The 27,892-nt window shown below is 31.8% G+C and overlaps 1 protein-coding gene and 1 pseudogene across 2 annotated transcripts; both read right to left on the bottom strand.

The window, feature by feature from the left end:
- Positions 1-1,792: 1,792 nt before the first annotated feature.
- LOC111296124 (anaphase-promoting complex subunit 1-like) lies at positions 1,793-19,187 on the bottom strand. 2 transcript variants are annotated; one of them, XM_022890199.2, is made up of 37 exons: positions 18,826-19,187; positions 18,620-18,683; positions 18,423-18,507; positions 17,546-17,832; positions 17,289-17,394; positions 16,995-17,155; positions 15,749-15,936; positions 15,594-15,663; positions 14,331-14,501; positions 13,518-13,996; positions 12,581-13,040; positions 11,760-12,098; positions 11,496-11,579; positions 10,954-11,046; positions 10,776-10,835; positions 10,310-10,408; positions 9,952-10,092; positions 9,493-9,573; positions 9,262-9,333; positions 8,910-8,981; positions 7,729-7,822; positions 7,569-7,651; positions 7,250-7,306; positions 7,055-7,132; positions 6,841-6,962; positions 6,588-6,748; positions 6,392-6,468; positions 6,200-6,313; positions 6,010-6,111; positions 5,234-5,374; positions 4,827-5,000; positions 4,475-4,538; positions 4,254-4,393; positions 4,010-4,167; positions 3,570-3,648; positions 3,200-3,298; positions 1,793-2,517 (listed from the first exon to the last, which is right to left on the bottom strand). In XM_022890199.2, exons 1-37 carry the CDS (start codon positions 19,134-19,136, stop codon positions 2,140-2,142), a joined length of 5,544 nt encoding a protein of 1,847 aa, XP_022745934.2. In that variant the 5' UTR covers positions 19,137-19,187; the 3' UTR covers positions 1,793-2,139. The 2 variants fall into 2 exon arrangements, with proteins under 2 accessions (XP_022745934.2, XP_022745936.2); XM_022890201.2 differs by having other exon boundaries at positions 18,766-18,883.
- Positions 19,188-21,239: 2,052 nt separating this feature from the next.
- LOC111297524 (late embryogenesis abundant protein D-19 pseudogene) lies at positions 21,240-22,130 on the bottom strand (annotated as a pseudogene).
- Positions 22,131-27,892: the final 5,762 nt, after the last annotated feature.

Raw genomic sequence — 27,892 nt, 5'->3', positions numbered from 1 at the left:
CTTCAACTTATGAAGCACAGCTGCAGCATCAGCCATAAAAGTAAAAGTTATCAGGTACTTGTTCTGGTTTCCCTGACACCGATACTTCTATTCAAATGTTTTATCAACAAAGGGGATTTTAGACAGGTGGGAAGGTCAATTTTCTTGTCAAGGTTTCGACCTCTAGGAATCCTGGAGGAGGAGCTGAAACTGCCACCAAAAGACTGTGATCCCTTCACAGGGACCTGGATTTTTTATAATAAAACCCATCCTTTATATAAAGAAGATGAATGTGAGTTTCTCTCGGAAGAGGTGACTTGCATTAGGAATGGAAGACAGGACTCTTTTTACCAGAATTGGAGATGGCAAATGCATGGATTGTTCTTTGCCCGAGTTCAAGGAAGAAAATGATGGAAAAGCATAAGGAGAAACACAGAAAGCTGGTTCAGAAGAAAACTATCAAGAGAGCGATGATTGTACTAAATTATAGTAGAAGAAAAGGATGATGGTGACAACAAAAGGAAAAGTGTGATATCTTCTCAGGAGAGTGGGTTTTTTTATAATAGCTCACACTCTTTATACAAAGAAGAGTGAGTTTCTCGCAGAGATGGTGACATGCCTAAAGAATAGAAGAGAGGATTATTTATACCAGAAATGGAGAGATTGTTCTTTGCCCAAGTAAATATTGCTCTTTTTCTTGTTTAGTATAATGATTTTTTCTCTTTCTGGGTTAAGCTTTGATGCAAAATTGTTGCTGGAGAAAATTCAAGGAAAGAATTGGGCACAAAATACTTATAATGTTACTGATTCCCTGAAAATACCTCCACTTCCTCAACATAATCACCCTTTTCCTCTTACCGGATAGATACATTAAAAGTGATAACGGATCAGGTTCAAGATTTTTTATTTTTTTTTTGGCATAATATATAGTATTATAAAATTTTAAATTTTGATTAAAATCCGAATCAATTTTTTTTTAAATCAATTTGATTTGAATGAAATTTTATTAATTGGGTTCATCGGATTTTAATTTTTAATTTTTTTATATATTATTTTGATATGATTTTTAATATATTCAAATAAATTTTTATATAAATAATTATTTTTATTTTATAAAAATTTAAAATATTTATAAAAAGTAACAAAAATATATAATTTGATTTTGTTCTTTTTTTTCAATTTTTTAAATTTCGATTTAAAATTTGATTTAAACTTAATATATATATATATATATATTTAATATCCAAATATAATTCAGACCGAAAAAAAAAATCAAATTAAACCAAACACGATTTTCAATTTTCTCAGTTTTGTTTTCTCTCCCCCAAGATACACAATATCTATCTGTGCAGCTCTAATGGTAAGTTGCTCATCCCAGACTCGACTAAGAACTTTTTTTTTTTTTCACCCCATTTCCGATGAGATGATTGATTTATTCCTAGAAGTGAACATATGATGATGCCTCAACACCAAAAAAATGGTGCAATTTTTTTTTCTTTTTGAATGGTTCAAGTAGAAAATTAGAACTTGAATTGCTGTTCTTTGATCCAAATTAACTCATACCCAGCAGCATATATAATGTTTATAGAAAAAAAAAACATTTAAATTAGACATTAGTTCACTGGTAACTGCAAAACTCTACATTTACATCTGTTTCACTTCGTCAAACTAGAGAACACTGGCAACCTATTCCAAGCAGATCGGGCTTCCCATGTATTAAATCCTAAACCCCCAGACCTCTGGTTCCAGCCATTTTCTTCTCGTTATGAACTCTGATAATGCGATGCAAAAATAAAATACAAAAATAATACAATTTAAAATTATAATAATTATTATATATGAATTTAATAAAATAAAAAAATTATATATTAGTAGTAACAAAAATTATTATATAAATTTTAATATTTTATAAAATACAAATTCGCAAATCTTCATATATAATTTTCAATACATTTCTTCACATCAGATCATGTCAGCATCAAATGCTTGGAATATAGACCGGCAGAAAGCATGTAATTCTTCTCATTGTAAATCTGTTTCACTTTGCCCCTTTGCCATGTTCATTTAAGAACGATTTCGAATAAGCTTCTACCTTGGAAGATGCCACAACAAAAAGTAGGCACCAGACAGGAAAATGCTCTCAGGTCTTCATTTGCCCACTCAGGAAGACAACAGAAACTGATTTATCTCTTCAATTGCGTTTATGTGAGTGCCTGGTAATAACAAACATAACAAAGGAACAGCAGACAATGAGATGTTCTTGAGCTTAATTTTGTCCATTGTTGCCTTGATCGTAGGAGTAGCTGGCACACTGAACCATTGAAGATACCAAGAAAGAAGTGCTGAATTTTTCACTCCATCGTTAGGCCAACTACCGAAGTTCAAATAATTACACAAATCAGTTTTTAATGCCTCCGAACAATTTAGAAGTTCTTCGACTCGTTTCCGAAGAGACCCTAAAAAGATGGATTGAACAATGCTGCCTCTTGCAGTGGTTAGCCTTCCCCTCAACACAGCCTCATTATAGGACAGTGCAAGCTGCAAAAAAGTAAGGATGTCATAAGGTTTGTAATGATAACTGCACAAACCAATAAATCAATTAACATCAATCCACATTGCTGCTATACATTGACGGATCGAGGAAGGCAGAGCTATGGCAACTCATCCCACAGATCATGCATTGAAATATAACATGGTAATGGAGTTCTTAAGATAAGACTGACAATCAAGTTTCTCTAGTAATAGATTAGGGCCATGCAAATTCCAAAAGGCCATGAAAACAATAAAGAAGGCAGATGGACACAAGTGCATCTGATGACCCAAAAGCCAAAACAAACCAATGCTGCATAAAGAGGGTAAACTTCAGACAATCAGGAACCATTTGAAGAATTTGAACCAAAACAGGCCCAAAATCAGCCCCTTCCTCAACTCTGTTCATAGCTATCTATGTTAACTGCCCCCTGAGTATAATCAGCATCTCATTCTACATGTCACATCCAATACAATTTGGAAGCATTATAGACAGAAGATTTTGTTCTTACATTTCTGAAATTAAAACAGAACCAGATGTTTAACAACCAAGACTAGTATTTATGCAATTTGTGATCGCTATAACATAAGTATTTTAGTTGTTTACACAACAAAAAAAAAAAAACAGATTGCACAACTTAAATAACTGCACCATGAAACAAGCATACATAAAGCTGCTATGGAAAAGTACCTTTAAATTAGAGAGAGACAGTGAGTCGCTAACAACAATATTGCTACTGGAAACCTGCTCTGCCAATGAACCAATTGTGGTGTACAAGGACAAATAGATCTAAAAAGCAGAAAGCCATGAATAATTGTGAATTATTATGAAGACATTCACATGTTGAGAAATAGAAGACGAGCAAAGTAAGCATAGACAAAAACATTTAAACAATTACAAAAAATGTAAAAAAGATCATTTTCACTTGATACTGATGAGACTTGATTAGATTAACAGACTATTGGTATGCCAAGAAATTAATTCATTTACAACTGACATCGCATTGTAATTGAAAAAAGTCCTATATAATAAAGCAGAATTTATCACTAAATCAGACTACCTGCAAAAGAGATGGTCTGTCCTTGCTTATGCACTCAAATAGTACTTGCAAGCAAAACTCCTGGAAATCAACATGAGATCTGCAAGCATGTTGATTTGGGAATGAAAAAGTAGTCCTTTTGAATAGAGAAAAAAAAGAGCATCACAGTTGTCTCCATTTTCTTTTCATTTTCCAACAATCACTGCATCTAAATTACAAAATAGATGATAACATATGCACCTTGAACATGCAGAATAAATAATTTTCAACGCTTCATATGAATTACAATTGTAATCCTGATTAGCAAACCATTCAAAAGACCATGAATAGAGCACCCAAATTTACCATGAGAACGAGAAAGAGAGAGGAAGGGACCGTATGGAAGCACAAATAAAGTCTAGGCCCATGTGAGTGGAGGCCTGAATCTGGCAACAAATAAAAATGGAGATTTTCGGACTTGCCTGCCATTCCAGGAAAGGTCACAGCAAAGTTGTGCAAAAGCTATTAAGCTAGGATCAGATGAGAAGGTGCTGACCAGCTGCTCAACAGTAACAGCACCAGGTCCACTGTTGCTGTTATTACTTGGATTGCCTGCTCTAAGACTTGTCAAACCAAACATCTAAGTAATAGACAAACCAACATCCATGTTAGGACTGAACTGTATTTGAGAAAGGGATGGTTAGTGGTAAAGTCTGTCAACAAAACCTTGTGCATTGCTCGTGAAAGTAGCGACTGACACCCTATGGGATCATCCACATATGAACAAGCTCCAACCTTCCTTTTCACATGGAGAACACCAGAGTTAAATGGGTCATTCCTGTCCCCAAAACTCCACCAAGGCTCATCTGTAGGGGAACAATTTAAATTATCAGAAATATGCGAATTGACATATAGCAAGAAAATTGCAGCAACAAAACTCCACCCACCGTCAGGAACAAGCTCAATCACTTGAGGCCAGTATCGAGGGCCACAGACTTTAACTGTCTTCAACTGCAACAGCATGTTAAATTAAGCACTAAATACAAAACCATTTTTCTAATTAACAGACATGGCAAACAGCTAGTTCTGAGATAGATGACATGCAATTTGCCTGTAACTTGGATTATTTTACAAGATTCATTACACTAGCAACAGAAAATAAGTTCTTCCATGCCATAAATGCTTTCCATGTCAACAGATTCATGCTAATTAAACTCCCAGGTTCACTTCAATGTAAGTTAAAGAAAGTCTGGAGATAATGATAATCCTAGTAAGTTTGTAATGGATCTTGAAACTTACAATTGAACGCTCAGGCAGAATGCATGGAGTAACCTCACAAAAACTTGTTTCAGAATAATGCTCAGTTTCCCTGATAGTTAATTCAAGTGGAGCATAAACAGGGAGGCCAGTGTCGACATCAACAGTTTGAAGCCAGCGAGCCTCCGTTGCAAGGACATACAAATGTCTAAATGCCTGGAAAATACACTTACTTATAGAAAGGAGGTAAAAGTACAACATATGTCCTAATAAGGAAAAAGAAAAAAGAATTCTAGTCTCTTCAAGCACAGATAGGACCAACTGGAGTATACTGCCTAAAACAAATAGCAAAAAATCTTTTGCAGTGCTTGTGCTGAACCTGAACCATATACCATTCCCAATCAATTTTAAGCAGCCTGAAACCACCCTTATAATCAACCTTAACATACCTGAAGGTGGCAACGGTTATCATTTGGTCCAGTAGGTAACCGTGGATAAAGAGTAATAAGCAATGCAGCAATCGAACTGTTGCTGGTAGAAAATGTCTTCATGCCTCCACCAAGAAACAAGAAACCAATTGCTAAGCTCACCTAAAATCAGTGCATACTTACAAATAAATTAAGATGCCTAGAAACAAGCAAATTGGTTGAATTTATGTTAGTTAAACAATCAATTTTAGATTAATGCAAGCAAACATAATATACTTCATATCATGGAAGAAGTCCATCTTGGGTAGCACAGTGACTTACGACCAAGAAGCCATACCATACTAATATATTCTGGATTGTTTTTGGATGACGGGTTGGCCATATAGACATTCCTAATGTTCCATGAATGAAAAGGAAAAAGAATCATTTAACACTTCATGCTTCGATGGGTTTATAAGACCTCAATTATGCAGATTCAACGATGATATAGCCATTTAACATGGCAGTGGACAAGATGTTAACAGCTTGAACTATGTGATGATAAACAACATATACTTTCTTTAATAACAGGTGAATTGTAGAATCCATATGCATAAACCAACTACATATCTTTATCTTATACACTCAGAATACAATAAGTACTTTCAAACATAATTTTAAAGCTTATATGCACGAGGAAATCAAAAAAATAAGCACATTAGAGTTTCTTAAATCATAAAATCTGCTGGGAAAAAAGTACAGAATAAGCAGTTGATATTCGGTTGGATCCCTCACTATGACATGAGTAGAAACCTTACCACCATCTGGATACCATAATTAGCATGCCCATCTACAGAGCTCTGGTTGCGGAGAAACCTTAAAAGACGGAAAGTTTGTAAATGTCCAGAACCAGCCATAACCTGCTTTCAAAATGCCTCAGATGTCACCACTATTACTAGACAAAATTAGGCATAAGAAAATAATGATCAGATAGTCAATTTCATTCACCACAGACAAGGAGAGGACAATAAGGTGAAGGCATATCTCCAATGTGCCTCGATCAACATACTGAGATAAACCCTTGGGGAAGGTATTCCAGCTTGTAGTGGAAACAGGCTTGATCTGCAGCCATTAGAATAACTCATTTATCTCCCCAAAACAAATTGTACTCATTGAGCAGTATCATATTGTATGTAAGACCTCATTCAGAAAGTAGACAGCATATTCATACAGCAATTCCTGTGCACTTGCATCCTTTGTGCCAGCAAATCTCAACCCTGCCAACAATTAATCATAACAGATTTAAGATGGCCTCCCTTTTTTGGTGAGTGTTAAGGTTGAGAATATGCAAGACTAAACATAATGAATAACATATGAATCAGCAGAAATACCATACCAAGAGAAATACATGCCCCAGCTACTATATTGACATAAGCCTGGACAAAAGTTTCTAAATCCATTTCATCAATATCCACGGTATCATCTCTAAGGTCTTTGACACCATTTTTCACAATTTCAGGAATCTGGGACTGAATCCAATCTTTAGAGGGATGAATCCTGAAGAGGATAACCTTAAACTCAGATCTAAGGACTAGAAGCTTAAATACTGAATGATTCAATTGTTAAGACATAATTATTAAGTACATTACCTGCCCCACATTATCAAATTCCGAGCAATGACACGAAGCATTATAAAATCAGGCCTCACATATTGAAAATCAAAACGCGTTTGAGGGATTGTAAGCCTAGAAACAATCACCTCTGATTCACTCTGTCGTGTAAAATGGGAAAGGTGAGTAATTCAGATTTGTCATATACAAAAAATTGGGTATTCCATTTATATTTTTCTATGTTGAAAATTACCTTCAAAAACATTAGAGCAAGAGCTATTATAGCCCCAGGAGCAGCGACATCAACATTGACAGTGGTTCCGTCCATCATCTAATATACCAAAACAACAGATATCAGTTGCCTAGAGGAAACAAATCTTGTATATGACATTTTTTTCAAACACAAGGTTTAAAGTTAACTTCATTAAGTCAAAGATAGGTAACAAACCTGCCCAGTGCCTCGGCTGTGTTCATCCATTGACGCTGCAAGCAGGAGGGATCTTTCCTGATAGAAAATAGTTGGCAAAAGCAGAGAGAAAGAGAGAGAGAGAGAGGAGTTTCACTTCAGAAAATGTATAGAAAATCAAGGGAAAAAACATGTGGAAATACATCTTCCTTCCCAAGATAGTCATATGGGCAGATCAAGATGCTATAGTTCTTATTGTACAGAACTAAGAACTATGCTGCAAAAGCATTGATTATGAATCCATATCATCCACCAGAAGAAAATGCAAAAGAACAAAGCAAGTTTGAACTGGACAGCATACATTACGAATTTCCTTTCCACAAATATATTGGAATAGTCGATCAACCAGTGTATCCATAAATCCAAATGCGTCTTCCCCTCGGCCTTCATTTAAGATAGCAGTTAGCTAGGACAAAAACTTAAAGACATTCATTAATATAAAAGCCCTGAATGATCCATACCTAATGCAACAAGACCCAACGAAAAGCCTGCAGAAACAGAATAACCCTCCCTTTCAAGGACGTTGTCACCTCCACTTCTTCGGCCTATTTCACCCTGCAAGTAATAACACATAAGTTTAACCACAAGACATATGCTATACAATTAAGATTCTAGAGACAATGTAGAAACAGTCTAAAGGTGCTGCATATGTTTACAAAGATAGGGGCAAGCATTTGCATTATTATAACAAAATATCAAAGAATAAACCATATTAACCATGGGCGCACATTACCTACAATTATTGCATACAATTAACCAATTGTTAACCAAACACAATTCAGAATTGTGTAAGGTCCAATAAGTAACTCATACATATAAATGATGGACCCCTATATAATTCTTTGTTATGATTGGAAAATTGCAGATTAGAATAAAAAGATTTGTAGTTGAAATGCTCCCATTAACCATTGATGCTAATAAGCAGAATCCAACTTTACTTTTGTGGAAATCTAATCTTCATTATTACTTGATTGATTGGCTTTATCTATTTTAGTTAAGTCTCTTATTTTTAGAAAAAGAAGTGATTTGGGTAATTACACCAAATCCATTAGATATTTTTCTATTATCCGTAGAGAGTAAATTACTCATTTGATTAGCTGTTTTAATGCAAGAAAATCTTGGGTTTTAAGGCCAAGAATATTCAGTCTTTAGCCTATATATTTTCATGCAATTCTACTATTGTAATAAGAAAAATATAGAAGAATAAAATAGTTTTATTCTACAGATTTCTTCAATTTTCTACATAAAAACTCAACTTCAACAATCAAAACTCATGCATAAAAATTGATTAGTTAGTAACCTACCAAAACTTCAAAACAATTGTTTTTTAAGTGGAAGCTTCATCATTGACCAACAAACCATAGACTAATGCAAATAGTTGTAGTTACCAGAAATCAGTTGTACAAAGAAAGTGGAATGTAAAGGATATATAACATGTGTATGTGTGTGTGTGTGTGTGTACACACTCATTCATTATGTATGTATATATCCATTTGTATATATGTATGTTAGTATGCATTTCAAATATAGTTTTGAATTTTTTCCCAACTAGTAGTCAGGAAACTTGTTGACCTACAATTATAAGAAAAACACCATCATCTTAGTTTGATTAGCAAAAGAACTATAAGGGGAAACAACATACCAATAATGTTTGCATTGTTTGGGGATGTGCTGATCCTTCAAAAAGAAGCCCAACTGACATTAGTGCTGCAGTCTGTAGATCCACAAAAAGTTGTAGGAATAACTATTTTAAAGAATAGATAAAAATAAACATATAAGGCAACTTTAATGTTCATATAAAGAAGCTCAGACAACAATATTTTTTCACTACTCACTAAAGTTGCATGTGCAAGGTTTATTTCAGTTCAAATGTCAATGCTGGCAATCCGATGACAAATATAAATGAATCTGTGTATAAATTCCTCCAGCATATAGGTAAATGATATAGTGAGAGCAGTGGTAAATGATATAGTGAGAGCAGTGCAATGTCTTACCTGCAGCAATGTTGGTAGCTCCAACTCCGGAAAGGAAGATGGATGTTGAGCAGGTATATGCACATAAAGGCACTGTGTAGGGTAGAACCATTATTCAGGTCAAATAATTGGTAGCAGATAAATGGTGGAAGAATGTTATATTAACAAAAAACCTTGGGTACCTCAGCTTATAAACAACAAGAGATCAAGGTAGAAGCACATGTTAAAGCTCAAACGAGTATATATTATTACCTTTGATATTGCAGGTTGCATGGTCCCCCTATAAGAAGCTGCCAGGCCAAGCATTAAGCCTACAGTTGTGCTTTCATGTTCCTGTTGGTGAAAAACATCAGTTAAGTATCTTAAAACCTAATGAAAAGAAAAGCTATTTGAGTATTCAATGTTTTTTTATCAAAAGTAATAAGCCTATTACATGCTGTGATTAAAAGACTTCCACGTCAGTGATTACAGCTATTGAGATACCAGAAATCACAAAGCAAATGCACTTACATTCAGGTCATTTCAAAATTATTCTGAAACAAGATTTTTCACTTTAAAATTCTTTCTTTCTTTCGGAAAATGCATTTAGTCAATACTGATTTCTCCCCTTCTTTTATATTGAGAATTCCAGAACAAGACACAGGATCATCACATAACTAATGATGTTGTGCACAACCAATCAATTGCATGAAGAAAGTGTAAATGAATAACCTGTGAAAAATATTGGTATATGTCTGTAATAGTTAAAACACGTAGAAATCCATGTAATCCCAGAGCAAGGAGAAGTCCAGCATGAACTACATTTGGTTCCTCAGGCTTGTTATATACTATCCATGTTCTTGATACTTTTCCCTGTAAAAGTTTAAATGCATTACATAATAATTCAGGACAAACAAGACCAAAAAGCACGCATGCATATACCACATAATACATTAGCACTAAGACAGCTGAAGCAACAGAAAATGAACCTAGATAGAGCATAGACTTTCAAATCGACATAAATAAGAACATACAGTCTCAAATTTCGGGAGGTACTTTTAACTATATATTTGTGAGATATTATATAAACCTGAAGTGGGGCCAGCCTTAACCCAGCAGCAACAGCATTGTGGAACTCTGGCCATGATTTAAGTTCTTGTATGTTCCTTATGTTAGGATCAAGATTAACCTATCAGTGCAACAAATGTAGACAATGAATACAAAAAAGAAAAAACACTGTGCAAATGATGCAAAGGAGAGTAAGGATGAGAGCATTATTATACAGAGTTTCTGTGGCTAAACACAAAATCTTAACCCAAGCTTCCTACAGTCAAAACATAATAGGCAATAAATCTTGAAAACATAGAGCAAGAATTATATTCCAAATACAATAATATTTTGCTGAAAGTTTCCATTCAAAATTGCCATAATTGATAATACAGTTACTCATGCAAAGCGAAACTTGACAGCATATGTGATATCACCCAAAGAATAAATGCACGTGAAAAAGAAAAGAAATAGCAATGAACTGAAGCAAGAATTTTGAATGAACCTACAGTAGCATTTTGTTGGGCAGGCAACCGACCTGCTAAAACAAGCTTTGGGACAGTAAAGGCCTACATAAAGTTGCAAGAGATTCCATCAAAAAAGGTAGTGTCTAACTTTGAGTAATCAATTTCATAAAATAAAAAATCAACTGATGAAAATAGATGTAAAAACACAAAGCATGAGTACCTCTGTTAAAAGAGTATAAATAGTTGCAAGAGTAAATGCCCCACGGCCAAGAGGAAGAGCAGTAGTCCTTTGTGCAAGCTGCCAGAGCTGAGCCTGTACAAACAAAACAATAAAGCAACATAGTAGTATGTAATCTGCATTGAGCCATGTGTCCAAAGAAACTAGCCGCCATATTATTTCTCTTCTAAAAGGATGGGTAACATGTAAGAGAGAAGAGAATACCAAACTAGGTCAATACCATTCTGTAAGCTGTTACTGCATTATTCTGTCAGAGATTCATGATAAAATCTTAAGCCTTCTTACACATTATCACTATCTCCTTGTAAAGAAATTATCAGGGACGTTAAAAAATGGAAGAATAATGTAGGTTACTGCATTCTGCCTGTGTTAAGAATGGTGATCTAAGAACATATAGAGAAGCATGTCGTATCACACATTGTCAGACCAATTTATTAGCTAACAATTAAAAACAAAGCTACAATACGCTGGAGGGAAAAGAACTAACTATACAACATTCAAACCAAGCAACGAAAGTAGCATACCTGTTGGAGTTCCTGATCAGAGGCACTAGGGTTGACAGATGTTTGAATAGCCACAGGTCTTGCAGAGCATAGAAGACGCCTAACCTAGTAGCAGTGACAGTGGCAAGTTGGAAGAGACAAAAGAAATTTCAAGAACCATATTTACATTTTCCATAATAATTAAATAAAAAAGATCCATAAACATACAACAAGAAATACGAACAACAATTGAAGGAATATACAGCACTTTGACATTATTATTCAAAATAATGGACCAAAACAGACCTCATTTAATCGTAGATCCCGACCATAACGCAACTGGTTGCAACAGCTGAATATGTTCTCCATGCCATCTGCCATTGATCCATCAATGGAATCTGTATCCTCTAATCTGGTGCTTTCCAAACCGATGGTATCAGATACTGTTGAAGGAATGGTTACAGGATGCAAATGCAGCATGTAAGGTGTAGACATAGAGACCAAATTCATATTTGTTTGTGTTTCAAGTTCCTTAAATTTGCATAAATGTGCCAAACAAGATAAAGCCAAGTCCTCTCGACCAAGAAGCACATATGCAGCTGCAGGCCAGTCAGCAGGAGGAGATTCCCGACACTTATCCAAAGCCTACGAAACACAGATGCATCAGTCAAGAAACAAAAAGTTATTTAACAGCTTATACAATGAGACAGACTTTTAAGAAGTTCCATTCTCTTAATTTATCATTAAAAATCACAAATCTGATAAGATCCTTTCGGGGGCAACATCGAAGTTTCTTCTCTAAGTAACAGGACAAAGAGACATCACATAAAGGAAGAATGATTTCATAATGGAGGGACCACAACGAAAATGTAGAAGTGCAACAATTAAAATCAAAGCATCATCATGGCTGAGAATGAATAACAAATCTATTTAGTATGAAAAACATATTAACATACAAAGACCAGAATGAACAATAATAGTGATTGGTAATATTTACATTGAACATTACTAACCTAGTATTCCTTTTTTATTATACTTTTACAGACACTAGCACTAAAATCATTATCTTCAAGCCTTCACAGAATTTAATTTAAAGATTCCATGCATTATGAGTTACTGGAGGTTACATGTCGAAGAGGAAGAGATACACCAGAAGGCAAAGAATCCAACTCTTTCAATCCAAATTTCTCCCCAACCATTGCCAACACTGTGAGCTCCTCATTAGAACAAAATGATCCAGAGGCAATGTTGCAGCTAACACCAGATGAAAGCTTCTTTCCTATGAGTTTAGCACCACATAATAAACTGTAAAAAGAGATGATTTTCCTTGTCCAGCCCACCACAGAACTTCCATCTTTACAAATTACAAGTGGAAGATTGTTAGCATTATCAGGAGTACATCCATGTAGCAAACAATTTTCCAGCCATCTGAATAAACTGAAAGGAGTTTTCCTGGACAAAGACTTTGCACCCATTCTGACTGTCTTGCAGAGAACAGGAAAATCACGGACATAATGATCCAAATAGCATTCTTCACCCAAGAATTTTGCAATATTACACAACAGAATTGCCAGAAGCTCCAAATCCCTTTTAGAAATTTGCACCAAAAAACACAAAATCAGAGATATTTTTGCAAACTACTGATGTAAATAAAAAAACATGATCAGTAAATATGAACAGCCACTACATTATAGCCAACTTCAAGTTCTCAGATTAATTCAAAATTTCTGCAACACTTAACCTCACAATTATATCAGAACAGAAATCTTGTCCAAATTCTTTAGAGAATAAATCATGATCCCTATTATAAGAACTCTTGTCACAAATCATCTAGTTACTAGGACATTATTCAATATCATTTAACGTAGTAGTATTTTAAAATTTTTCATGGAACAGGGATTATCGAAGTAACTGCATTGAAAAAAATTGCTGTCAAGACAACAACAAAAAAAAAAAAAAAAGCAATAAAAAATAAACAACAGAGACAAAGATTAGTTGTAAAAAGTCTTTACAAACTAAAGCATGTGAAGAAACATTCTTCACATGGATAGGATTTAGATTTACCTTCCCCGGAGATTATCCATTTTCAAACTTTCATAAACTGCATGCAGAGAATCCAAACTCTCCATCAATAGATCAGAGTAAATTGATTTTTCTGAACTTTTTGTACCATCTATATTTGATCTCGTGAAATCCAATCCTGGCTTATCAAGTGCTGTTATAGAAGCCAATTCAATCATAGAGTTTATTTTGAAGTAGTTCTTGTGAAATTTGCTATTAAGAAGAAACTCCCAAGATGATTTTGGAATCTCTTGAGAAACTACAGATGACTTCTTGCACATTTGCATGATGGTATCACAAAAAGAGTTCCATTCTGAATCAACAGTAGAATTACCCTCTGACAAGTAGCCAGAATCACCATCTCCCCAAAGAAAAACAAGAAAATGGTTATAGAAACTCGGACTGAGCCCCTCAGCCAATGCTGAGATGGAATCATTTGCCAACGATGATGAAGGACTTCTTCGTAGTGCACATCGAAACATCTGCATATACATGGCAAATAGAAGCCGTTAAAGCTTATAACTAAGACATAAGCAAGAAACTTTTATAGATTGCAATGCGGAACAACTAATTTTTTTTGGCCAATCAGTACAACTAATTCAAGGGCATCCAAAATTGTCCCTAGTATAAAACTATAAGCACTTGTAATATTAGTAGAAACAGAAAGTAAAAGCTTCATTTACAAGGGCCAAAAAGGTCATGCAATAGAACAAATAAATAAATAAAAATAAAACCACACACTTGTCAAAGAAATAATGACATATTGAATAACACAAGTAGAGCACTTGATGATAAACTAAGAACATAAGTTACTACCTGCCAATTATTTACTTTCACATTGATATGCGCCTCAACGGCATCAGCGAGTCCCACAATCTTCAGGTCATGAGAAATCGATGCCGCTTCTAAGAATCCCAAATTATGGGAGGGACGACCTTTGCCCAAACATGGAGGCAGCAGATACCTGCAAAGGCATTGCTTCCCTGACTGCATTTACAGCACAAGTAGATTATGAACAGCTGGCAAAACAATAGTCAATCAATCTTTTATTGATGTTAAATCAGGAATAGAAGATAATACAATCAAAAGATTAAAGATGAAAGCAGAAGAAAATTATTAAGCGATTTACTTTCCCTGGAATTGGGCATGAATGACTTATGTGCATCTAGGCTGTACTCACCTACTGTTCAAAATTTGTACAAGACATAATAAAACTGGAGCCTTAAATGTAAGATTGGCTTCAGGGATATATCATATTGTATAATTGGCATTAAGAAACTGACTTATCTTGGAGTACCATTACCTCTATTTGATTGAAAGTTCACAAATATTTTCTTATTTATTATTGATTGTTGGGCTTTTATCTCCCAATTCAAGGAATGTTAGCTGGTAGCCACCATACTTCTTAGAACCTAAAAGACCAAATTCGAGTTTCAAGACCCAAGCGAGCCCAACTTCCCACATACATTCAATGACCCAATACCTACATAAATGAAACATTTAGACTTCATCCTCTTCTTCTTGCTTCAGTTATCTTACCAAACTATGCCCTCACCTGTCCATTAACGCTATATCTCTCACTCCCCTTAATCCCTATCGCATATCAGCTCATTTCAAAAACTGAGATCAAAAGGCTTGAAAACCAAGAGCCACTGCATAATCCATCATGGGACCCAAACACCAGTAGTAGTTTTGAGGAACATAATTTTGCAACACGATATGGAGATCACTAGAATAGAAAGGTCAAGGCAAGGAGGTAAGATGAACTTCCAAATGGACAATACATCCAGTAAAAAGTGCAAAACCTATCTCAGCAAAAAAAAAAATTTTTGAGCTTCCATGAAAAATTGAAGCAAGGGTTACAAGCAAAGAAATAACTAACTGCATGTTAGCAAGATTGAAGAAACTACAGAAAGACCGTAGCAGTATCATAAAATATCAGCAATAGGAAACGTGCAAGAGACAAAAAAATTACTTTTGCTAGAAAAAGTATAAAAATAGTAACAAAGAACTGGCTATACAAATAATAAAAACCAGACTATAACTTAAGGTAAAAAGCATGAAAAGGGAAGAACTTACATAAAGGAGTAATATATTTTCTGGTGCCAAAACAATGATATCAGTATATGGCAATAGTCCCACCTTCACTCTGGTAAAAAAATCAGAGAAAATCATACCTAAGTATCATAAAAAATCAGCAACTTAAAATAAAACAAAAGCAAAGGTAATGATACCTGGGTCGTGTCACAATGACAGGAGCAGCAGCAATTGCAGGTATGCTCCAGCTCATATCAGGTTTAACATCATATAGAATCTCGTTATTTATTTCAACAGTCTGAAGCCTTAAAGACAGTAACTTTTTTTGTTCTAAGAAAAGAAGACAAATTACATGAGCTGCATCATCATCTGTTGCAAGAAAAACCTGGAAACATATGAGGCCACTAGTTAAATACAGATAGCTAAATCATCAAATGCCATAAAGGAAACAGCACCATAAAAATAAAAATAAACTTCAAAGAATGTGGATGAGAAGCCAGTGGGATAGGAAGAACAAGAATATGTAAAATAGATGTAACAAAAGTTATTCCTAAGAAAGGAATATAAAAACAACAAACTAAGTTGTTTCCTACTATATGTTATGGGATCAGCTATATGAATCATATTGCACCATCCTACTCTACTTCAAGATCATATCATCCATAAGCTAGAAAAGTAACATCTATCTTTATAGTTTCGACATATTTCTTCCTTCGTCTTTCTCTCCCTCTCTCAACATGGCTATCATCCATTAAATCACACCTTTGTACATGGACGCATTTACAGGTATATATAAAAAAAAAAAAAAAAAACCTTCATTGAAGAGAATACTTCCTATAACAGAGACGATTGAATGCATGCATTTCCATTACCATAAATGAAAATTGGACCAGAGAGGTCAAAGAAGTTCATATATGATATACCTACCAAGGCTACTGTTCCCACACATCATGGCAAAGAAATTTTCAAAAGTTGAAACACATGGTGTTTAGCATATCTCCAAACAATTCTTGTTACCAAATAAAGCAAATCCATCCAAATAATCAATTCAAAAGGAAGTTTTTGAAAAAGAAATTTGTGAACCTAAGATGCATTGAAATGGACTATAATACAAGAATGTTTGGCAGCTGAAGGCTGAAGGCTGAAGACCAGTATGACTAACTTTTCCTCTCTGGAAAGAAAGAAGCAGGCAGACTAGGCACCTATCTATTTAACCCAATCTGATTTTCCAAGCAGACAGCTAAACTCTTACCAAAAACATTAGCCGCAACTTTCTGGATGACTTTTTCTAACATATAGAAAAAGATTGTCAAGTGTCATACAACAACAAACATCTCCTTCGAGTGTTCAAGAATTTTACAACACACACATTTACCATAGTTAACCAATTAAAAAAGGAAAAGTCATCAAGAAATAGAGCTAATGATGACACATATCAAGCACCTTAGAAGCAGCTGTATGAGCACCCTTTCCCTGCCATATTCTACGGAAGCAAAAGCACTTTGGTAATACACCAGCAGGAACTGTAGCAGATAAACTAGCATTTTCCACTTCAAGACTAGAATTAATAACTTCAGCTACCCAAACTGAATGCTGCATTTTAACTGCATACAAAGTCACAAAGGCATAAATAAATGATATAGATGGAACATATCTTCACTCCCAATTTTTTTTTTTTTTAAAAAGAAGAAATAGTAGCAGGGAAAAGTATTAATCACACAAGAGTTAAATGTTAACCTTTATTATATGATGCCATTAGAGGAATTTGATCACTGGTCCAAATTGTTCTTTCATCAAAATCCCTCATTATGTTCAGTTTTCCTCTTTCTTCAATGCAAATTGACTGCAAATTATAATTTTAACTCTAAATGTAAAATCAAATATCAAAAAGGCTCAAAATGAAGAATCAATGTTATTGAATGTACCTACACACAAGCATCTTAATGACAGGAATTTATGCAAAATTTCAAAATAAGATGCATTCCATTACACACCTGTGGTTCTTCCAATAGATCTTTCAGAATTAGATGTGAGGATATTGAGCTTGATTCTCCCTCAATAAGATGATCATATGCGGTCAGAAAACTAAAATTATGTTGTGTGCTGTGCCTAATTTCTGTTCTATTATGAATTATATCACGTGAACCTAGTGAAGGGCTTGAATATGAAAAAGGGCCATGTGTTACTGAATTTCCTTCAGCCACCTGCTGGAGCAACAGTCCAAACGGAAGAGACCATATAGATATGATGGAACAAGGAAGCGGAATGGACACTACTTCACCTGTTATACAAAACGAAAGCATTGGGAAATCAGTTTCATTCTGCAAAAAGAAATCAGGCTTGAACTAATACTCTGAGAGTCTGAATTCAATAAGCCAAAATGAACTCGATGAAAAAAGTATTCCTAGGAAGGAATAAACCAGTTTAATAATAAAGATATTGGCTCCCCTCGAGTGGAAATAAGCCATTTAATCTTCAGTTATTCTTCAACAGTAAAGTGAGAGATAGAAAGAGTGAATGAACCACACTCTAATGCTTACCTTATTCTTTTGTGAAAGACACTTTAATGCTTACTTAAGAACAAAGAATGAACAAAGTAGATGAAAACACACCATTATAAAAGAATTCACATCAACTATGGTTTATTGTATACAATTATGAAATTAAAACCATCCACAACTACAAGGTCCATGCTCCATACAAGTACTACATGAACCCTAACATTATGAGTGCTTCAGATTGAACCCTGGTAGCACTACAGTCAAAATAATTGCAATTCTTTTGCCTAAGGCTTCTTCGTTGGATTAATATTAAGTAAGTGCAAAAATCACAAGATTTTTTGAGGATCGAATTTTCATCTACAATGCTTACCAGATGTATTATAGATTGTTAAAGAACCAATTTGTAAGACACAGAGAAGAGCTTCGAAAATGTCACCCATACGGCACCAGCATGCCTAAAATTTAGGTCAAATTGTTGTCAAAACAAATTCCATTCAGTTAAAAACTATCAATTTCATATAGCTAAAACATAAATTCCACGATCCATTAATCGTTTAACAAACTCACCATGATTACTGGAGAAGGTAGGGTAAATCTCTTAAACACTCTGGAACCAATGCTCCAAATTATACTGTTGCAGGCAAATTTAGATAATTGTTATCGCTAAGTTCAAACTTACAAGAATTTAAAGGAAAAGGAGTCGAATTGATTACCTTAATTCAAAACTTGATTGCTTCAATCTTGTAAAATAAATGCAAGGTGAAATTATTTACCGGTTGCCTCGAATGAAGAGCTCGTGATCGCGGCGGTCACTGAGAGCGGCAACCGAGGCGTCATTACAGAAGTTGTCATCTCGTTGTCTCGCGATTTCTGGATCGAAGAGGAAATAATCGTAATTATCAGTGGAATTGTCTGGCGGTTTTCCATCTAGTGCCTCGGCGATTAATCCAAACGGCTTGAACTCGCCGAGTACGGTGAGTTGGCGAACCCCGATGGACATCTTTTGAGGAGTGAGTTGAGTCGATGAGACAATTAGTAGTTTCAGTTGAGTGAGTGAAAAGTGGAAACTGAAATAAGTTCGCATTGCTTTTTCAATGGGAATTTAAGAATGTATCTCCCGCTCTTTTTTGTTTTTTCCAGTCCAAAGCTAAACCCTAGAGATTCTTCCGTTTGGATGCTAGGAATGCTGTTATCCTTGGTTGGGAGCAGAACAATCCTGCGCTGGCGCAGTAGAAGAAAAAGACATCTTTATTCCTCGATCAGAAACTTAAAGCAATAAAAATAAACAAGAATAAAAAACCAATGAATGCTTGGAATGCTATTATCCTTGGATGGGAGTAAGGTTGGCAACGAGTTGGGCGGGATGAGTTTTTGTTCGTTTCGAATCTAATTCGATTTTGTAATCATAAAATTTGAATTTAATTTGATTCAAAAATTTTTTTATTTTTTAATATTCAAATCTGACTTAATCTGATATTGATAAACAATATTCGATTTGATCCGATCCGAAATTAATAAAATATTTTTTAAAATATAAATATATAATTATATATAAATAAAAATTTTAAAAAATAATTAAAAAATTTTTAAATATAATATCAAGTCAGGTTTGCTTAAAACCCAAATACGACCCGACCCTGATTTTTTTTTAATAATACCCAATCTAAAACCTTATTTAAAAAAAAATCAACTCTATAAAATTGGATTGGGTCAAAATCCATCGGACTTGAATTGAGCTGCCAACTTTAATTGGGAGAAAAATTACACTGCGATTGATGTAGATATCTTTATTTTTTAATATAAACTTAAAAAAATAAATAAAATAAATAAAAAAATATACTAATATGATTAAAAATATATAAAAATAGTACAATTCAAAATTTAATATATCATGATATAATTAAAAAATATATAAATAACAATTTAAAATTTTTTTGGTAACTTTAAAATTTTAATAAATCATGACATAATGATAAGTACAAACATAATAAAAATAAAAATAATACGATTTAAAATTTTAATAATTATTATATATAAATTTAATAAAAATATATATTTCATATTTTTATATTAAAATAATTTGAAATATTATCAGTTATAAATGTTATGACACGAATATATAAATGTTGTTTGATCAAAATTCAAGATTTGTATTTAGGGATGACAATAAATCAAATTGGGATGAGTTTTTGCTCGCCCTGAACTTGACTCTACTTTATACTCATATTACAATAATTTAATTTGACAATTTTTTTTATATCCGATCCGATATTTTATAAATAATATTTGATATGATTTAAAATTAATAAAATATTTTTTTAATATAAATATAAAATTAAATATATATAATATATATAATCAAATAAATAATTTAAAAAATAATTTTTAAAACATATACTAGATTGAAACATGACAGATATGTTTAAAACTCGATCATAACTCAACCCTAACTTTTTTGCATCATTACTCAACCCTATCCAAAACCTAATTAAAAAAAAAAAAAAAACCCCATGAAATTGAGTCTTATCGAAATTCACCTGGTATGATTGAACCACCATCTCTACCTGCATTAAAAATTCATAATTTACACCATAATTGTTAATGAAATTAAAAATTAAAAATTATTAAATATTATTTTTAAAAATTTTAATAATTATTATATATAAATTTAATGACAAAATATATTTTGTATTGAAATATTATAAATGTTATGACACGAATATATGTGTTGTCCGATTGAAATATTATAAATGTTATGACATGAATAGATGTGTTGTCCGACCAGATTTCAGGACTTGTGCTAAAAGGCCTAAAAGATCATCTTTAATTCAGAATTTAAACTATAAATGTTAACGAAATTAAAAAAAAAAATTAGGACCAAATCTGTTGGATATCATTTACTATCTAATACTAATAATTATATAAACCAAAACCAAATCTCACCAAACACTATATTTTCTTTTGCCCTAGAAAGAAATTTTAACTACAATTGATATAAGTAGTGTAAATAGGAAAAAAAATATGATTTCTTTTAATATATATAAAAAAAAAAATTTGGACAAGTTTAAACTTTTATATAACTTCTTCTACCTACGGTAGATTAACTAGTAGAAACTATATTTAAAAAAATTTTATCATTGTTATACGAACTTTCATGAAAATGGGGCATGCTGTTATATTACCATCACTAGGTTATTGTTGCTAGATTGATCCAATCGCTTTTTTCGTTTATATTTGCAAAAAATTTATTTAATTATAATTTATTTATTAAATCGAATAAAAAGGTGTCGTTACAAACATAAATTGAATTCAAACGCTTCTAAAAATAATCGAACAAATTACAAACGTTAATTTATTTATAGCCCTACTCGAAATTAACAAAGGAAAAGAAAGGTAATTACTGTACGTACTCATTTAGTCATTACTACACATGCATATCCATTAATACAAAGCACACAGCAATAATTAAAGAGAAAACACACTGGTCGACACAGCCGGTTTTTACATATCAACTGGTTCTGTTGTGACTTGAAAAACTACAAAAGAAACAGTGAAATAAACATTTTCATTGATCATTATTAAAAGATAAGTTTCCTACCGATGACTAGGTACATCAGCTTTTGGTCCTGAACTTGGACTCATCAATGGGAATCCCCTCTTCAGCAGCACCTTCTCCACCAGGCTTATCATTGTTGCTGAGACCACCTTTGCGGCCCATTTCCTGGTGCCCTTCTTTCCCCATCTGCTGCTTCCTTGTCTCCCCTCCTTCGTGCCTCCCTTCATAGCAAAAAAAGAAGAGATGGATAATCAAAACGCTACTACTTCGAAAGGAAAACTGATTACTGTTGTTATTATTTCCTTCAGCTAAGTGTATCTGGGCTTCCAATCTTTTGCCACGAGTTCCACCAGGAACCATTGTCTCTCCTTGCCTGGCCCTGGCATCAAGCTCAGCTTTTTCCTCTTCTGGGGCGTTTTTTTATGGCTTCAAGCTCTGGCTGGTGTTGCTTTGATGCCATTTTTTTTTCTTGAATTATTCCAAGCTTTTTTGACAGACAAATGCTTTTGCTAGTCGTGCACGATTGAAACGGTATGGTCAGTGGTAAGGATGGCATCGGGTCGGGTTGGGGCGGGTTTTGCTCGCCCCGAACCCGACCCGACAATATGTAAACCGTACCCGATCCGATTCGACCCGAAATTAATAAAATATTTTTTTTAAAATATAAAATATTATTTTTAAAATATAAATATTTAAAAATATTATTATATAAATATATATATAAATAATTAATTAATTAATTAATTAAAAAAATATTTTTTTAATAATGTCGGGTTGAAATTTTAAGCATACCCGAACCAACTCGACTTCGACTATTATTTAAATTTATTCGACTCGAAACTCAAAATTAAAAAAAAAAAATTTGATCCTATAAAATTGGGTCGGACCAAAACTCGTCGGAGACGGGCTTGATTACCGTCCCTGTTCAGTGGTGAGATGGGGTGAGAATTTTATAATGGGAGTACAGAATGACGGGCTGTCACTTTAAATGACGCCTGCTAGGCTACGTGGCAGAAAGGGAAGTGGATTTTATGCCACGAAGGTGGGATGGGACAACTAGAACGACACGAGTCTTTTGCATGTGCTCGTATTTGTTCATTACAGTATTTTTTCAAGAGTTTGGAGAGTTTATATTAGATAGATTGTCGGTATTTAAATTTTATATTTTTTAAAGTTTTTTTTTAGAAAAATTCTTTTAATGCTGATCTAATAATTAAGGATGTAGTGTTAATTAAAATTTTTTAATATGTGTTAATATGTTATTAAATTTTTATATTATATCAATAAATTGATTGATAAAATTAATCTCAATATGATAAATAAAAATTTGAATATTAAACTGATAATTTATTTTTTAAAATATTAAATTAATAAAAAAAACACAAGGATCATTTTTATATTTAATCTTTTTATATATATTCAATCAAAAGATGTTATCGTATTATTAAAATTTTAAAATAAATAAAAAATAATATTTTTTAAAAATTTATTAATTAATGAAATAATATCATTTGATTTATTTTATTAATAAAATATTATTAATTCACTGATAATATGTAAAGCTTCAAATTTAAACCCTTCTTTTAAGCCCCTTGATTAATTATTCAATCTTCATTATAAATAGAAGTTCTTGTTGTTTTTGGCCAAAAAATTTCCTTTTTAAGACTCCAATTGCAGTAGTTTCTATCAATGAGAAGATGGCATTCCAATTTGTAATTAGGAATTTTTTAAAAGCATAAGAAAAATTGTCAAATTTATGCAAAACTAAAAGGTAATTATGTTAAATGATTCATTCACTTACGTAGGATTTCAATTTCTAATATTTATAAAGTTTTTTTTTTTTATTTCTCTTAAACAATAACCTTAAAAAAAAAGTGATAAAAAAAATCAAGAAACCATTGGTTTCTCCTGTAATACATTTTTTTTATTATAATTCAGAGGGAGATTCAAATTTTTTATTTTAATAATAAAACTTATATTTTACTTTGGAATATTTAAACAATTTTTTATAAATAAATACTCTCATTGGTATGTAATATATCATTGTTACAAATAAAATCAGGCTTAATACTTAAATACGTTGATATATAAAAATATGATTATAAATAAAATTTAAATTTGTTATTTTAACAATAAAACTTATATTTTATTATGAAATAATATTCAATTAAATCTTTGTATGTATTAATTATAATTATAATTTTTATTTTATTATAATCCATTAAATCTTGAAAATTATGAATAAAGCAAAATGTTTAAAATAATATTCCCTCAAATATTGATAATCTAATTCATCTAAATAAATTTAAATAAAAGTTTTCTATAAATTAAAATCATTAGAATAAAAAAGATTTTAACAAAAAATTAAACTTTTATAGTTATAATTTTTTTATTTATAATAAAATAAAATTTTAACAAGAAAACTTATATTTTATTATGAAATAATATTCAAATAAATCTTTGTATGTATTAATTATAATTAAAATTTTTATTTTATTATAATCCTTTAAATCTTGAAAATTATGAATAAAGCAAAATGTTTAAAATAATATTCCCTCAAATATTGATAATCTAATTCATCTAAATAAATTTAAATAAAAGTTTTCTATAAATTAAAATCATTAGAATAAAAAAGATTTTAACAAAAAATTAAACATTTTATAGTTATAATTTTTTTATTTATAATAAAATAAAATTTTCATACAATAAACTACATTTTTATTTTTATTTTTAAGTAAAATTAAAAAACTTATTTAAATATTATCCATTTTATTATTCAATCAAAGAATTAACTTTGAATTCTTTTCCTAAATATTCCCTTTCTCCTTTACTGATCTTTAAATTAAAATGCAACCACCAATTTTTTTTTTTGGAGATAATGTCTCCAAAACAACATGATTTATCATTCTAATTACCAGTTATTATCCTTTAGTCTATATAAACTCACATCTATAATATTCTTTTTATTTATTAAAAGTACTTTTATTTGCAATATTTACTATATAAGTAATTATTTTAAAATAATTGATTACGTACGTACCAAAAAGAAAATATTCAAAATTTTCGACTTTTTTTTTTGCCAACAAATTAGTACATATTAATTTGATACATCAAAAACAAACTAAGAGGATCTAAAAAGAAAAAAAAAAAAGAGCTTTCAACACATTGAAACAGATAAAAAATATATCATATAAAATATTAAATTTTATATATTTATATTATATTTTACAATTATATAATGCATAATCATTATTAACACAAAAAATAAATTTTTTTAATTTTATTATAATTTATATAATTATTGTTAAATTTTTTAAAAATATCACATTTGTCTTTTTTATTTTTATTGTATTTATTATATAGTATCATGATGTCATCTTTAAAGCACAGTTAGGTCTAGCCTAAAGATAAGCTCGACCCACCAACAGGGTTGGAATGTTATATCCTCTGCCTTGTCTTGAACTTGTTCGCATCGATCGGAATCCCTTCTTCCACGGCATGTTCCCCGCCGGACTTATCATTGGTGCTCAGTCCACCTTTACGGCCCATTTCTTGGTACCCTTACGTTCCTATCTGTTCCGTCCTCGTCTGCCCTCCCCGGCTCCTCCCTAAACGCCGGCCACGTGACAAGTTTTTATATATAGTATTCAAAAAGCTTCATACAAAAATTTTAATTACCTTCAGCTAGGTGTTCTTGAGCTTCAAGGCTTTTGCAACCGGTTCCGCCAGGGACAACGGTCTCTCCTTGACTAGCCCTGCGATCAAGCTCCTCTCTTTGCTGGTGGGAAGTCATGGTTTCTTATGATATTGGTGCGATGGGGATGCCGGAGCCACGACGGGAAATATATATAAAGGGTTAATCCGTATGAAGTGATCGGTTCACAGGCTATCGTTTCCAATGTCGTTGCCACGTAGTGGGTTGTCTGGCGAGTTCAGGAAACAGGTTGTGACGCACAAACCTCACCGTCGGATAATAGAATGACGCAAGTATTTTTTACTAATAAAATAATTATTCTTATTTTATAAAAATTAATAAAAATTATATAATTAGATTTTAAATGATTTATTTATTTTTGATTTAAAATTTAATCTAAATTTAATATATAAATTCGATATTCGAATTTAATTTAAATTAAAAATAGGTTTAATTCAAATAAGTATTATAATTTTAAATTAATTTTTTATTTTTAATTTTTTAAATTTTATTGACTGATTTAACCAAAGAACAAGAAAATCGAGCCGACCAACAAATGATATCAAATTAAAGAATATGGAAAATGGAATTCTTCTCATAAGGTCCCGTTACGGCAAGGAAAACTAATAGTAAGCAACTAATATTTGATCAATCTTTGCATGAAGAAAAGATGTTGAATAATTGTGTGTTGAAATTAATTAAAATATTGCTTACATGTGAGATAAAGAATACATGGCACAATTTGAAAGTGATGTCTAAAATTTTTCCATAACAAATTAGTTGTCCATAGAAAGAATAAACTTTCTCGTTAAATTTATTTAAAAATCAAATTACTCGTCATAAATTTATAATCTGATCTAATATTAAACATTAAATTTTTATGTTTCACATGTCGAATCTGCAACAATTTCGCTTATTTTCTATTATCACATTCTAACTATGTCCTATATTCGATTGACCATTTGTATTTTAATTTTTTTCATTTATTTGAATATTCTATGATTCTTTTTTCTTCAAATTTGGTAAATGCATAAATTAGCCAGTTTTGTTGGACCAAATTTAGAATAATTGCCTTTCTATAAATTGTATCTAATGTCGACCGACAACGGCCGCAATAAGGTTTTATTTTTTTAGTGTAAGTGCAAATTTAATATGGAAACAGCCAGCTTTCAAAAATTGTAAAAGTCAGTAGATTTACTAAATAAAATGTCCAATGGAACAGTTCAAGATGCTCGGACCATCTAGTGATTGGAATTTTGAATTTGAATGAACAACTACTCATCTAATTGGCATATTCTTCGCAATTTTAGGGAGGTTTGAATTTTAGTGTATCACAATTAAATTTATTATATTATTAATTGAATTTAAATATCAATTTTAACAAAATTTATTTAGTATAAATTTTTTTATAAATTTTTTTCATCATAATTATAATAACTTTTATTATTTTTTTAATCTCACAAAAACTAATTTTATTGTCTATTCAAATTGACCTTTAATTCTCAAGCTAACATGTTTCTCTTTCTTTTATAATATTCTAAAATATTCTAAAATTATAAAATTATAGTAAAAATGTATACATAACATACTTCCAACTCATAATCAATTTACACATTGTTTTCCATGAAAATTTCCTTTTTTTCTTTGTACATATTTATTTTTTTCTTGAATTTTCTCTATTTTGTTTTAACAAACTTTATTCTTTCTCTTTGTAGCAAATATTTTTTTCCTTTGAATAATAAAAACATCTTTATTTATAAAAAAAAAAATGCTCTTAGTTACTTGTCATTAAAGCATGAATTTGATGACATTTTTGGGCTTATTTTTTTATCTGAAAAAGTTAAAAGATAGGATAACGAGTAAACCATCGATCCACAAGTGAAATTAAATTTTTTTAATTTATAAATCATCTATTAATAAGAGATTGAGAGAGTTTAAATTTAAATACTCTACAAATAGATTTTAAAATTTAAAACTATTTAATAATAAAATTACTAGTTATAATATGAATTACTTGTCATAATGTTTACAATCTATTCTAATATTTCAAACTTAAGTTTCCATGTTTCACACACCGAATCTGCAACAATTTTACTTATTTTCTATTGTCGCATTCTAACTATGTCTCATATTCAATTGACCAATTTTATTATTAATTTTTTCATTTATTTGAATATTCTATGATCCTTTTTTCTTCAAATCTGGTAAATGCATAAATTTGCCGTTTTGTTTGACCAGATTTATAATTGCCTTTCTATAAGTTGTATCTAATGTCGACCGACAACGAACACAACAAGGTTTTTTTTTTTTTTTTAAATTGAGTATAAGTGCAAATTTCATATGGAAAGAGCCAGCTTTAACCAAATTTATAATTGCCTTTCTATAAGTTGTATCTAATGTCGACCGACAACGACCACAACAAGGTTTTTTTTTTTTTTTTTTAAATTGAGTATAAGTGCAAATTTCATATGGAAAGAGCCAGCTTTCAAAACTTATGAAAGTCAGTAGATTTACTAAATCAAACGCCCAATGGAACGGCTCAAGATGCTCGGACCATCTACTGATTGGAATTTTGAATTTTAATCGACAA

The sequence above is a fragment of the Durio zibethinus genome, chromosome 12 (assembly GCF_047325235.1).
Source record: "Durio zibethinus cultivar Kanyao isolate XHJ-2024 chromosome 12, ASM4732523v1, whole genome shotgun sequence".
Classification (NCBI taxonomy): Eukaryota; Viridiplantae; Streptophyta; class Magnoliopsida; order Malvales; family Malvaceae; genus Durio; species Durio zibethinus.
The sequence above is the reverse complement of the archived record's forward strand: the minus strand, read 5'-3'. Positions and strand labels throughout refer to the sequence as shown.